Raw genomic sequence first — 15841 nt, forward strand, 5'->3', positions numbered from 1 at the left:
GACATGGGGACAGTTGTGGACATAGACATGGGGACACTGGGACATATAGGGACACTGGGAGACATGGGGACACTAGGCACACTGAGACACGAGGGACACAGACACTGGGAGATATGGGGACACCGAAACATTTAGGGACACTAAGACACTAGGGACACAGACATAGGGACATTGGGAGACATAGGGACACTGGGAGACTAGGGGGACACTGGCTGGGAGACAGACACTTGGAGACACTGGGAGACATGGGGACAGTTCTGGACATAGACATGGGGACACTGGGACATATAGGGACACTGGGACACATGGGGACACTAGGAACACTGAGAGACATGGGACACTGGATGGGGGAAATGGGGACACTGGGAGAAATGGGGACATAGTGTCTCCGTGTCCCAATGTCTCAGTGTCTCCCAATGTCCCTATGGCTCACAGCATCCCCATGTGTCCCCTAGTGTCTCAGTGTCCCCATGTTTTCCAGTGACCCCTACTGGCCGGTACTGGTATTGCAGAGTAATCTCCATTTATTCTGAGAAAAATACCTGTATTTATACCTGTAATTTGTATTGCCAGTATTACTGCAATACTGGCACGGCCAGGCAGCCTCAAATACCAGTCAGGTGGCAAACCAGTAGAATACCAGTCAGATGGCAAACCTAAGAGTAGTGTGTGTAAAAAAAAAAAAAAAAAAAAAAAAAAATTTTTTTTTTTTTTTTAAATGGGCCTATTCCATGGGCCTGGGCCTGGAGCTGCAGCTCCATCAGCCCCTATGTTAATCCGGCTCTGCCCACAAGAATTCTATATGGGGTAAATACATGTTAGGAATTTCTTGTGTTTTCTCCTATTTTATTTTATGTACTGTTTTGCAATTTGTTATCTGTATGTCATTTATTTCTGTATTTTGTACTTAGCACTGTGAATCTTTTTTTGTCAGATTAAATGTTTACTTAATCAGCTTGTGTCTCTGTTCTCTATGAGCTTCACTCTCCAGAGGAAAGTTCAGGTAAACACGTTACCAAAAGGGGTTAACTATATGTGTTTGATCAGTAACAGTAGAACTGTGATTCTATAATTCTCCTGTCTGTGGGGTAACCTAAGACGCCCGGGTTTAATGTCTCGGTGGTGGCAGTAAAGTGTGTACTAGGGGGTAAGTGTAGAAGGGATTGCAGGGGTTAATTGAGTGGTTGCTGGGACTAGCACCAGGTAACCAGGCGTCTGGTGTCGTTAACCCTGTCACTTCCACACTCTCCCGACTGGGCCTATAGCCTACGCTCGTGACACTTATATTTAATAAAAAAAAAAAAAAAAAAAAAAAGACGCTTGAGGGCCCATGTTTCTTGGATATATTTTACAATATGTTGCTACTGATTTTGGTTGCACCTTGGTATCAAAATATGTCTATACAAAGTATAAAGAGTAAGTGCAATCACAGATGTAATTTGTGGATCTTGTATAATATATAGAACATATACACACAAACTATGCTAACATAAGGGTCAAACTCCATTTATCCTCACTAAAAACATTAAACATAACATACAACACTCAAAAGCAACAACTACAATATGACAAAGTCAGAACCATTAGACAGACTCATGATAACACCACTGAAACTGAACTATGTGGCATTTTCTCCAGGACCATCAAGTGGCCTAATGAAAATAATGCAACATTACTCTGCCATCCATTAGTCAAATTTAAAAAAAAAAAAAAAAAAATATGTTTTTATAATGTATTTGTAGTAATTTTTATTGTATTTTGTCTTCATAATATCGTTATTATAGTTTGATTTGGATAACAACTCTCTAGACTCAAATGGGGTGTCGGTAGGTTACAAAGAACCTGGTTACATGCAATTACATACAAATTCTTATTAACTTATTTTACTACCTCAGAGTCATTCCTAAATAAATTATTGCCAAGTGTTAAAGTGCACAATTAGATAACAAAATTTAATGAAAGCACAGGTTGATACCATATGATAACAAAATGCTTTAATCGTTGAACATTACCTTTAATGCCAAGCTGCTAAATGTGTTTGAAACATTGCACTTAAAGCTTAGCTGTTTATCCAGAATGCCATCTGGATCTCGTTTCCCTGAATCACCAAGTATAGAGCGTTCTGATGCAGTCACTTTCTGAAAAACTGTGCAAGTCATCCCGGTAAAGAGGTTGGATTTTATTACATATGCTTCTAAAGCAATGTTTGGGGAATACTGTGGATTGAATAAAAGGATTCAAGTCAGAACTTGTATTAAAGTGGTTCATTTTAATGTAAGCCATTAACATTACACATTCACAATAAACCTTCAGACGGCCCAACATGGACTTCATCCTGCACTACTAGAGCACAACTCTCCAGAGCGTAAAAGTATTTATTTCGGAACCAGAGATGTAAGTCATATATCCAGCATAAAACACAAAGGAATAACTGATGCACGCCTGTACGTCTACAGTTAATCCAAACAAATACGGTTTTCTGAAAACTTTTTTTTTGGTCGGATTAACAGCTCTAATAATAAGGCTCAGCGCTCCTTAAAGTTTTCAGGGCCAGCAATGCCCATCTCAAGTCCGAACTTATATTTGCTATGTTCAAATGTTTTCTTAATGAACAGTCAACGTGCCGACTAGTAAATGTTTTTTTGTAAGCAGGAAAATAATGGAGTATACTTTGATCTGAATTTAACTTTTAGCTGGCTGATCTCCACAGGAAATACGGTCAACAAACACTTTCAATGCCAAGGATATTCATCACTGCTTTCATAACTTAACCGCATGCAACCGGAACAGTTTGCTTGGCATCTAAACCTGCCTCATACTTACTGTGGAATATACTTGTGCTCCATTTACAAGACGATATGTAGAGATGCGCTGTAAGCATTGCACTATACGTGTGCAAGCTTTTACCTCTTTCTGTGCCGCCCATAGAACTCGCTCATCAGCCAGCATTATGTTGCTCGCTATGTCTACCATAACATCCCCAAGCTGCGGAAAACAATAGTTGTTCAGTACATAGGATGTGAAGAGTTAACGACAAGTTTTTGATTTGTATTTCTATCTAGTAATTCACTATCCAATAAGATCTAATAAGTCAATGTATTAGGCCTCTCTCTCTTTTGACAAATGCAGTTTTAAAAACGGTTAATACAGTTACCTCTTTGTGTTTCTCAACAAATCTCCCAAAACTTTCAATGCTCTCTGCAACAAAGATAACATCCATCTTGTCGGAGAAGTTTGCTGCTTCCACTGTGTAAGCAAGTAGTTGTTTTGCTGTTGTTACAATGTTTGTGACATTGAGTGCCATCTAGAGAGAAAAAAAAAAAAAGCAAAATAAAGCAGATTAACAATAGATAAACAGAAAAGGTATAATTTTGCGCAGAAACCCTTCTCCCCACCCCTTCCCCAACCAAAAATGTGTCTGCACTAAACAAGTAAGAGAGCAATTACAAATAAAAGAAGAATGCGAAAAATTTCAATATCGAAGAATTGAAGCACCACAGGTACCAGGTGGTTCGACTAAATGTCACGGCATGGTGTCAGGGAAATCCTGGCACCATATCCACTGCATCATTATATTGATCATGGTGTTGAGAATACAACTTTAAAGGCGTTATTGACCTTCTTGAATGTATAGAATTTTTAAATTAAAATATTAACACTTTTCAAAACTTCTTTGTCAACGTTTTACTAGAAATATCAATAGGGACAAAGTCATTTACGCCATCAGGAATTCAGTTCTTAACTTGACACACATTTCATTTATGGTCATACACTCTACAAGACCAGAAAATGTGTCCAATATTTTTAATTTTGCAATTTTTAGGAAAAGCCATTTCTTGGCTCCATGGGACTCCAGTTCTAGGATCACATTAATTTCTTACATTTCCTCTTAAAGGACACTCGAGGCACCCAGACCACTTCTGCCCATTGGAGTGGTCTGGGTGCCAACTCCCACTACCCTTAACCCTGCAAGTGTAATTATTGCAGTTTTCATAAACTGCAATATTTACCTTGAAGGGTTAACTCCTACTCTAGTGACTGTCTACTAGAGGGCACTTCCGTGATTATAGCACACGAAAAGCGTGCTATAGCGTCGCTGGACGTCCTCACGCTATGTGAGAACCTCCAGCGTTGCTTAAATCCCCATAGGAAAGCATTTTTCAATGCTTTCCAATGGGGAGGTCTAATTGCCGCACATGCGCATTAGGTCTCCCCCGCCGGCATCCGCACATGTTCAATAGGCCTCCCCCGCCGGATGAGCGTGGGTGGACCCTGACCCAGCGCCGAGGGACATCAGCGCTGGATACAGGTAAGTCACTGAAGGGGTTTTAACCCCTTCAGCAACCTGGGATAGGGGGGTGGAAGGGAGAGGGGTCCTGCAGTGCCAGGAAAACGGTTTGCTTTCTTGGCACTGGAGAGTCCCTTTAATTGCAAACACATTAATCAATAATAATATAACATTCTACAGTAGGATCATCAAACTGTGGACCCCTAACTGCTGTAGGACTACAATTCCCACAATGATCTACCACCGAGGGATTTAAAATTATTATCCCATATGAATTTCTAAAAACACCAACACAACATGCTCACAGTTATCAGAGTTAAATGATTGTTTACAAATATTTGTAATTCTTGCGAAGCATAATTTCTTAATCTGAATAGTGTTTTCATAGCAACACAATTTACAAAAGGAAAAGAGGTACCTGATTGAACATAAAAAGAACTCGTGTGACATCATTTGCATACTGACACTGGGAATAATCTTCCTCTGCCCAAAAGCCCCCTCGGTCGCATCTGCGCCAAGCTCTTATGTCATCTTGCTGAGTGCCAGGATATATGACACTGCCAACAGAATACCGCGTGCACGGTAGGTATGCAGTGATGCCTGCCAATGTTCTCGGCCACCTAGCAAGTTAGAAAATGAGATCACAGCATTGGTATTGGGTAAAATCTCAACAACATGCTTGGGAAAAAAAAATATATATATACATATTTAGAGACACATGTCTGTAGACATCGAGAATTAAAACTACCATCACGCACAGTTATAGAAATAATTAAAGTGCATCAATCAATTATGGAGTTCCGTAGGGACATTTCCATTCGTCATCTACTCTCTTGGCGAAAGTGTACTCTACAAAAGTCTACCTCAATACATGTGACACGAATAGCCACACACTGACAAATGTGACGTGTGCTACACTGAAAATGAGCTCTGCACACAGTCCTTTAAATCACTGTGGCTGAACCTGCACACATTCAGTTGGAATCTGCCCGGTACCAGTCACTATGTAATTAGCAGGGGCGGCATGATGATTTGCAGCATAACATAGTGCTCAGTACTGTATATGCTTGGATTGGTGTTGGATAAGGTTAACATTGGTAGTGTTAAAAACAGCATCAAAGTGTGATGCTGGTCAGTATAGTTACACTACATAGCAAACCTGGGAATCAATCAAAAGAAGCATGTCTGTTACTTGACCTTACAAGTCCCCAACACCTAGCAAATGTATACATGTGGGGTATTGCTTTATTTAGGCTGTGCAACACAACACATTTCAAGGTCTTTGAAGACATAAACAAAACACAAAAACAGTGTATGACAGGATCCTTCATCCATATACATGCACCTTTTGTCACACACTGGAAACTGACAGTCACTACGGTCTTTTCTGGTTCACACAGAAGCAGGAAAGACCATAAAGACTAACTGTCTATCTTTAAACACTGTCTGACACAAGGTGCATGTGTATGACTGAAGGAGCCTGCCATAAACTAAAGGTAGGGATGAGTTTTTCTTATTTCTTTTTACATAAACTTAATTTAAAAAAACAAAAAACATTTTCTGCTTTTGAATTCAGCAAATCCAAACAAACATGAGTTTAAGGTCCTTTGTCATGTAACGACCATGTATATATTAGAAAACAAGAATGATAATTTGTTGTCCATTTTTTGCTGAAATCGTGAAATTTATAAATAAATAAAAAAAAAATAAAAAAAAAGTAGCAGTGGGATTTTAACAGCTCCAGTCTGGCATACACGCAAAAAAATAAAATAAAATATTACACACCTACTACATACAAAACTAAAGTGATATAACACTCCTACAATAATCATCCTTATCCTAATTATTAAAACTTATTCAGAGTCACCATTATCAGATGTTAAGACATATCACCGCACCCACCTGAAATCTCCTTTATTATTTATAACCCTCTCTGAAGGGCAGTATTGAGGGGAACTCTCCAGCACCACAATATCCACTGTCCTTGTGTTATTACCACGCCTGCTTTGGACTTGGCAACCCCAGTTCCCAGTGGAGCCAGCTTGAATATTTGAGATGGTGAGAGCACTGTAAGAAGAAAAGGAAAAAATACACACTTTTTAAAATGGAAAGCCAACACTGGGGGTACATTTTTTAAATAGCATTTTATAAATTACTGCTGCATATCTGTTCAGAGGCCAACTGCGTTTCATTGCCCTTGTTTTTACATGGTACAGTAACAATAAAGTTGAATCTAAATATACTGCTACAAAGAAAAAAATATTCTTAATTATTACTTTGTTATTAATTTTTCCATATGGAGACAAGCAAGTCTGCCCAGTGAAATACATCAACATAAAACCGATACATTGAGCTAGCCCAATTTCTCGCAAATGTATAGATACAATATTAGAATATAGTTGTTTTCCCCCAGATTGTTATGATATTTTTAAGGTGAGAGATGAAAATGCAAAATAAGTCTGCATGAACGATTATGGGTACATCCACTGCTGCATCCACACATGTACAATCTACGCTTAATGTAGTAGTTATGGTATAAAGTACTTTCAAATATTTAACGAAATGCTGGGTTGTGCCTAAAGAGCTTGGCCCCACTGCTGAGACTGCGATTATGTGGCAGTTTCACTAGTGCCTTATTTGTGTATAAAAAGTACAGTAAAAAAATCACAGATGGGTTACACGCCAAAAAAATTATTTTAGTGGTTATGGTACTTTTTGCCCCTTTAAGGTAAATGTTAAGGATATCTTTCCGTTTGGCGCATGAGAATAATTACACTTTTTGAAAGCGTTATCTATTCTTGGTAACCATTCGTTGCAATGAGCGCGACAGTACCTTGCTATTAACGAGCAATTGTGAATAGTGTTCTTCTCCACAAAAATCCCCTGCGACTCATCCGTTTCCACAATCTTCCCATCTTGATACCATAGCACCTGCATGTCCTGGTCAATGTAGGAAGCCATGCACTGGAATGGAAGACTGTCCCCTTCAAAAACAACCTGACGATGTGATGGGGTCATGTAAAACGATGGCAGATCGAGTGGAGCTTCTGTGATTTGAGAAAACAAAAAAAAAGACATAACAATTCTATGTTGCTTCTTGCTTAACAATTACAGCAACTCTGCAAAGCAAAATAAATGCTAAACAATACATACACGGGGGGTTGGACAGAAAAGGATCATTAGTAACACTATAAATTGCAAGTTTGTGGAGAGAGCTCTCAAAACCTACTGTATGGTTCCTGTTATAGTCCCCTTTACTTGCAGAGTCCAGCGTGGTAGAACTATTCGCAGTACGTGACTAAACTATCATTCTTTAGATCATGTATAATTGTTGCGAGTGGCACAGCACCGTGTCTGTTACTTGCAATTTTTGCAGCATGTCCGCTACAAGGAAGGTTCTCGGTAAGAGGGGAGAAAGAAGATCTCTTAAACTAAAGCATTCTATCTTCACAAAAAAACAAAAAAACAAAAACAACACAGAAGTCACAAAGTCTCTTTACATTTGTCAGGTGTGAAATATTATACTATGGCGAAAATACAACAAATAAAATGCTGACCGGTTCTGGATAACCATAGTAAATGAAGAAAAAAAGATGTGCATTATTTTTTAATAGAAAGCTACACAAGGGAATTTTAAGAGAAATCATATCAACCATACACAAAGGAGGCACAGAATAGTTAAAGGATCACTACAGGGTCAGGAATACTGACCATATAATGTTTAAAACATTGTTTAGGTGCATCCCCATGCCCCACAAAAAAAAAAGTGTAAAAAAAAAAAAAAAAACACCTGTATTTCAGCACAGCGTGATTCTCCTGGCTGCTCTGCCTTCTTGGTGGAGATCATCAGAATTGACAATCTTAGCCAATCCAATGCTTTTCTTAAGCTAATGTGCATGCGCTGCAAAACGTTGTGTTGCACCAATCAGCATCTCCTTATAGAGATACATTGAATTAATGAGGAACATTCAGTGCCTCCATGTGCAGCACTGACCCGGGAAGCACTTCTAGTGGCTGTCTGAGTAACTACCACTAGAGGTGTTACTAGCCAGTAATGTAAACACTGTCTTTTCTCTGAAAAGGCAGTGTTTATATTAAAATGCCTCCAGGCACATATCATACAGACCAGATCAACTACAATAAGCTGTAGCTGATCTGGTGACTTGTTTCTGACATAGAAAAGTGCACATTCTGAAATGAAGGATCTAAAGGTAGCATTGAAGAAATCAAAACTCATTTTAGCTACTGACATTTGGCATATAAAATGATATTTAAACAATCTAAAACTACAAGAACAAAGTGTCACAAAACATTTCTGGCTGTTTTCACATCATGTTTTGACATTAAATTCACTGTTCGAATAATGCTAAACAAAATATCTGGAAAAGTTATCTTAAGAGTGTTCGTAAAGTCAGTAATTTGCAGTCACATTTTGTAACTAGGTGTTAGGATTACAGGAACACTCAAATAAATACATATTTTTCTACATTAATTGTTCCTTAATCTGTTAAAGGGGTTAATCCAAATACCATGACCACTTTGGTGAAAGTATGTGGTCACGGTGGTAGGAATCAGCATGTGCAGGGAGTTCAGCTTAAAACACTGCACATATGGAGTTATATGTACTTGTGAGCTGGGAGTAACTTGAACACCGCCAGTGATATTGCCATCGTGGACTGTCTAATGTCAATTCTGTGCATAAATAAAGTCTGCTATCAGCGCGCACTGCACGCTGCCTACACACATGCTTAGCTTCTATCCTTCCAGGGAAGCTTCATCACTACTCCCTCCCATCCTCCATTCATAAGGCCCTCCCCGCATTTTTTTTTTTTTACACAGTTTTAAGTTTTACTGTTTCCCTCCACTGTCTTCCCAACACACTCCAATGGCCGGCCCATGCTCTAAGCCGGCAAAAGTGCTCTGTATTTTAGGCTACATATATTTCCAAGCGGCAGTGACTATTTTTGATGAACTAAGGCAAAAGAGACATAATTACAAATTACTCTGTAATCCTTTCCACTAATTTTGGAACAGAAAGCTAAATGTAGCCCAGAAGTCGTGACCATCTGGAACCTTATTTCAAATTCTCCATCTTTCCTCTGAGCAGTTGAAAATCTAGCAGGGAGTAAGTCCGTACCGATGTGCACCGAGTGGTTGATCTTTGCCACAGTGTGATTTGGGGTGACAGTACACTCTAAATAGGCAAAGCCTCAAACACATACCACCACAAAACCCGATTTTCATGCCTTTCTTCTCACATTTTTAAATGATCATTACTCACTTAATAAATTCTAACAGTGCAAACAGCATGCAGGCCACTGAACAGTGCAATGCAATGTGTCATAAAATGCACAGTATTATGTCAAGTATTTAAACATGGTAAAACTGTAAAAGCCACTTCAATAATAATAGAGAAATAAAGCATTTAGTAATATTTGATGAATAAAAGTAGGTATGGAGAAAACAAAAAAGAGAAAAGAAAAGATGAGTAAAGACGGTTCCTTCATTTTTTGTTTTAAATTAGAAGAAGAGAAATAATATCTAAATCAGGGCTCAAGTCCTATTCTACTCGCCAGGCCTAAAAGTCCAAGGCATACCCCGCGGGGTGAATTTCTACCTATCAGGGCTAAATTTACACTCACAAAAGGCTAGTGGAAATTTTGAGTTCTTGTCTACATTATCACGGTCATCATTAAATGGAATTCATCAAGAGGATGAACATAACATAGCATCAAACGTGTGTATATATTAGGTCTTAGGAATGAAACCGTTGGTGCAGCTTTATAGCAGGTGGTACGTGGGACTAGGTTCTGTTTTTACGTTCTGGGAGTAGGTCCAAGAGTGGAGTCAGTGTTTTATAGGTTTCTGCCCCTGGTACTTTTTCACCTTGCGACTAGCCAGCTGTAAATACTGCCGCTTTACATATGGAAAAGTTAGTATTTTTAACTTTGAGGAAGCAGACCTCAACTTTTACGGAATGTCTGAAATTAGTGAATGACAGAATAATAATATAAATAATAAACAATTTGCTACACTGAAAACAAGACAGAAAGAAACAGCCTATGGGCCGTTCAGATAAACAGACTGCATTTGCCAAAATCAGGTGCACATTAAATGTAAATTGGGTTTGTTTGACAGAGTTTAACGGTCCATTCCTTACCACATGTCAACTGTTCTGGCTTCACCGCTGTAACTGACTGTCCTTGCAGGGACTTGGGAAAAGCACATTTAGTTTCGCGTACCGTTATGTTTTTTTCTTTTATCCAACGTAACACCCAAAGAAGGTTACAGTCACATATAAGGTTATCGGTCTGAAACTCTCTATAAAATGAGGAAAATTAGGTTAACATCAGACGAAAGGAATAAAACAATTACAGAAATATACAATATAATGGATGGCTGTTTGCGAGGCGTTACAAAATGCCTTTCCTACAAACATGCATGCCAAGGTAAACACATGACAAATAATTCACACAACCTTTTTTACTGTGCGATAACAAGTTGGGCCTAGAAACATACAATTTAAGTGGAGCATAGAATAAAAGGGGGTTAAATGTGTAAAGTTTGAAAAGTGTGATGTTGAAGCAGTGAGTTTTAAAAGTCAATGTCTCTTAAAAACACAGCGTTGTTGTCTTCATAATTTAGTGACATTACACTGCAGTTAACAATGGCAACTTTTAGAGCGATGCCAATAACAGAGAGGTTAGGAAAATGCTACGTGTGGGAGGAGGTCTGTAGTGTTAGGGTTCTAGTCCCAAGCATCTGCTAAACTTAACTGCAAAAAAACCTACATCACAAAACTCTTTTTACTGCAGCAACATAATAGTGTATTAAAATAAAAGTTACTTTTTAAATCTTTCCTGAGCAGCGATTTTAGCATTCTTTCCACATTCTGATAAATTCTACATTAATTTAAAATGAGGGTATTCATGCCTCTGGTACTTACATTTAATAACATTAGGAAATCAGTACTGCTTTCTTTCTTTATTCCCGTAAATGAATATTTTATCATCTAAATAAATCCCGACTTACTAACTGTAAGAACAGAGGGTAACTAACGGTGAAGAACAATAGTTAACAGTATAGTTATGCCATTTTTGAAGTTTCCCCAATTACACCTATTTGTGACAAATATTTGCATTTTGTGCCACTTGTTTTTCCTATTCCATGTTTGTTGGTTCCCAAATGTGTCACAGTATAAAGAAAGAGGGAACAGATCCGTGACAGATACACAGCTTTCATATTCTTCATTTTTGTTTCAAGCATAAATAGAAAACTATTATGAATGTGTCTTTTTTTTCTACTAATGTTACTCATCTCCCTTCTTTAGATTTAAACTAGAACAAACTGTAGAATCATGAGGGGACAACTGTAAATCAAATTTGGGGGACAGATTGATTATAATGGAGCACACTACCTACACCCCATTGTTTAGGACTGTGCCAAGCGCAGCTGCCAATTAAACCATTCGTTATAATGAATAGCAGGTATCTGATCTATTGTTGATGCATAGTTCTAAAAAAAATTACTTTCAACCTAGTAATTTTATGTTACAGAAACACACCTACTTACATTGCTTTTAAAGCAGCCATGTTGGAAAATGTTCCTTGAGCCAAAGAGGAAAAGGAGTTTCCAGAAAGGTTTCTAGAATAAAAAAATAAAAAAAAAATAAAAAAAATATTAAGACAGTTTCAGCTATGAATAACTGAATGCAATAATAGGGGAAAAACAATTAGAATAAATTACATTTAACAGGTTTTGGCTTCCTTATTGTTAAAGGAACACCAAGGTCAGGAACACAAGCATGTATTCCTGACCCTATACTGTTGAAATCACTATCTACCCCCCAGCCGCCCCCCCCCCCCCATCAATGCATATCTATGAGGAAAGTTTAGTGTCTCCATGCAGAGGGTGGAGACACTGAATATCAGTGCTGCACATTGTACAGTACTGCCCCAGGAAGCAAGATTATGCTGTCACGAGTGCACTATCAACCCCCAAAGTAAGTGATAAAACTGTTCGGAAGGGGTTAACTTCTCATCTGACATCTGCTGGGTGTCGCTTAGTGCAGGGCTTAGCTCACTGGCTCAGAGTCATCAGCAACGCTCTCAGCCAACGAGCTAGACTTGCACAAATTAGCTCAGAAGAGCTAAGAGCAGGATATTCTGTCTCTCTGGCTAGGATAAAGAAGGTGGGGAGTGCAGACCCCAGGTCAGGTTAAAAAATGGTTTAACTATTTAGAATGAGTGGAGTCAGAGCACCATAACCACTCCAGCGTGCTGTAGTGCCTATGGTGCTTAAAGTGTTCCTTTAAGAGGTTAAACTATTTAAATTAAAACAAAATTAAATTTTTCCCAGTTCTAACAACCATATTAATACAACTTGGACTTGAGCTGTCTATTTAATATTATGTATAATTCAAGGAACACAAGGTCTTGATGAAAGTTTAATTACAAACTGAAATGTTGAAAGACAGCATACATAACAATGAATCATGTATTATGGAAAAACACCATGGGTGATATATATATATATATATTTTAATATATGAGGCTTTTTTTTTTTGAAAATCAGTTTTTTGAATGCTGCAAGCAACAACAAACCCCATCACCAAAAACAACACCATTTCTATAGAAGGCAAGATCATTTATATATGTTAAACGCACTAATTCTGCAAACTAAATGCCACAAAGAATCTTAAACCGAATGCTGCTTTAAACAACAAAACGGCCATATCTATAGTTCTACACAGTTTGCGCTATCAATTTAAAAAAACCATTGTAGGTACTATAATAATTTTATCTTATTGAAGTTGTTATAGGGCCTTCAGTCCCACCCTCCTGTCCCACCACCCAAAATATTTTATATTTTAAACAGTTTAAATGCTTGAAAGTGCAACTCCAAGCCATGCCTCCATGCCCTCTGGGTAGGAGAGACGAGACTTCCCAGCTCTCAGAATCATACATACTGTGAAGTTACATGTGTATGAGCAGTGTCGTCTCGGTCGGTCATAGAGAATCATTGCACGCAATGATTATCTATTGCAGATTCATAGGCGCATCGCAGCAAGCACCGTGCATGAGCCTATGGCCTCCTCTGTTCCTCTATGAGAAGCACACGGCAGCACCGAGGGAGACCATGAGCAAAACTATTTATTTGTACTTTTTAAGTGCTTACTGGGGTAGGGGACTTCTAAAACAAACTAGGAACATTAAAGTGACACTATAGTCACCAGAACAACTACAGCTTAATGTAGTTGTTCTGGTGAGTATAATCATCATATGCAAGCATTTTCATGCAAGCACTGCCTTTACAGAGAAAATGCAGTGTTTACATTGCCCCTAGGGACACCTCCAAGTGGCCACTCCTCAGATAATCACTGGAGGTGCTTCCTGGCTCAGTGCTGCACAGTAGACAGAACTGCCGTTCAACGTCTCCACGCTCTGCATAAGGACGCTGAATTTTCCTCATAGAGATGCATTGATTCAATGCATCTCTATGAGGAAGTGATGATTGGCCAAAACGGTGTTCGGCCCCGGCCCCATGCGAATTTTAGCCAATCCAATGCTTTAACCATGGGAATCAGCAATTCTGATGATGTCAACCAAGGGGGCAGAGCCAGCGCCTGCAGACCTGTGGAGAGCTGAAAATAAGGTGAGTTTTAACCTATTCTGAGTAGGAAAGCCACCTAAATAGTGGATTTTCACTATAGGGTCAGGATACAGGTTTGTGTTCCTGACCCTAGTGTTCCTTTAAGACTATAGCGTTATAAATACAGATATGTATTACTAACACTATAGTGTCCCTATAAGATTGATCACCTTCTATCTGTAAATTTGCGTAACGCAAAACTAACAGAATGACAAAATCCTAAACAATTAACAGTTTGTGAATCAACCTCAAAAGTTAAGTAATCCCAGCAACTTTTCCCGTTACAGACGTCTCCGTGCATGTTAAATCGATAAGCAAATTGCTGAATCCAGATTTCTATAGAAAAAGTATTTTTTTGCAGTAATACCATAAACTCATACCAATTACACCACTCAATACACAATGACAGATGCTGTGGATTCTCAAAAATAAGACTGATTTTCCCAGATTAATTCCCATGGACAGGGTAGGAATTTTAAACTCTCCTCCTATGCCTTACAAGCCATCAAATATAATATTTATCCAAAACAAAAAGCAGAATAAACTCATCCACTTAACAAATGTAAAATATACTCACACTTAATGTAAAGTAAAATGATTACCCTGACCACAAATAAATTAAGATAGTGAAAATCAAGAGGTCTGCTAAGTAACGATTTGATTGAAATCACGAAAGCACTCTTTTACCCACACAAAGAAGAAAAACTAAAATAAAAACTGAACAGACAATAAGCAGAGATTTATCAAAATAATTTAACACCTCAAAAAATTAATTCAACCCCTCTGGATGAAACAATAGTAGGCAAAATAGAGGCCCAATTACACCTTTTATATATTTAAAAAAAAAAAAAAAAAAAAAGAGGAAGAAGAAGAGCACATTGCCATAAAATTAACCCAGCACAGAGCATTAAATAACGGGACATAAAACACTAAAACCACTCGTGTATATTTTATCCTTCTATACATCAAAAAGAAAAATGCTGTATGCAAGATCTAGAAAAATGTGCAATAACCATGCTTTTCTTACCGAAATGGTAAATGAGTCTTAATGATCACAGGGACCAAAGGGAAAAAATACCCACAAAATTACAAACAAACAGTGGGGGACAGACACTAATTTCTCCCAACTCCATTTCTTTACCAACTAACTTTTGAACCTCATTAGTATCTGTAAAGGCAGAAGTCAAATTCTCGTCTGGACAGCAACCAAGACCTTTGACTGGTTTCCCCATACAGGGTTATAGATACCATCTCTAAGTACTGGATTGTTAGGATATTCCCTTCGGTAAAGCACAAACCTCATCTCGTTGGCATCCATGTCTACTAAACCTGCATCCATCCCCTTGAGTGAAAATTCGGGCTAATTTCTTAAAATCCTCTGGACTGGGGAAGAAGGGGAGGAATTGCAGATGTTGCAGATAGAAGATACACAGTGCTGTTTTTAGATATAACCACAATGAAAAAATGCAGAATTAAATGCATGCATGTTTTCATTGGGAGCATATCTACTAACTACAGATGTTCTATTTGGGCATATTTTGGGGGATCTGATTCTCATTAAAACCCAACACACAACCTCTCTTGATTGCCGACAACACCCTTAGCCTTATCCAGCTGACCCCTCTCACGTTCCGAAATGAACATCTTTCACACCCTTTGTTAAAATTTGAAAAACGGCTAACGTTTGCCCAAATAACTCACGATCTTAATCCACACTAACCCACCAATATTTTATTAAAATTCTCACGGTCTTGTTGAAAGCCTCCCACCACCTCATCTGGATATTTTACTTCTAAAATAGGTGAATATATACAGAAGGCGCACTAGCGCTCAAACTTAAGCCTTTCACAAATCCTAATGTAGCAACTTGCAACAGACTTTATGTGCCTAACATTCCATAAT

General features: G+C 38.3%; 1 protein-coding gene across 1 annotated transcript in view; it reads right to left on the bottom strand.

Annotated features, from left to right (window-relative positions):
- ADGRA3 (adhesion G protein-coupled receptor A3) overlaps positions 1–15841 on the bottom strand; it is a 53891-nt gene that overhangs the window by 11661 nt on the left and 26389 nt on the right. The window contains exons 5-12 of the mRNA XM_063457831.1: positions 11861–11932; positions 10449–10609; positions 7122–7335; positions 6191–6355; positions 4707–4908; positions 3155–3304; positions 2824–2985; positions 2013–2216 (exon numbers count right to left, since the gene is read on the bottom strand). Of these exons, the coding sequence (XP_063313901.1) occupies positions 2013–2216; positions 2824–2985; positions 3155–3304; positions 4707–4908; positions 6191–6355; positions 7122–7335; positions 10449–10609; positions 11861–11932 (1330 nt within the window). The remainder of the gene's footprint in view (positions 1–2012; positions 2217–2823; positions 2986–3154; positions 3305–4706; positions 4909–6190; positions 6356–7121; positions 7336–10448; positions 10610–11860; positions 11933–15841) is intronic.

The sequence above is a fragment of the Pelobates fuscus genome, chromosome 6 (genome assembly GCF_036172605.1).
Source record: "Pelobates fuscus isolate aPelFus1 chromosome 6, aPelFus1.pri, whole genome shotgun sequence".
In the NCBI taxonomy this organism is placed as follows: Eukaryota; Metazoa; Chordata; class Amphibia; order Anura; family Pelobatidae; genus Pelobates; species Pelobates fuscus.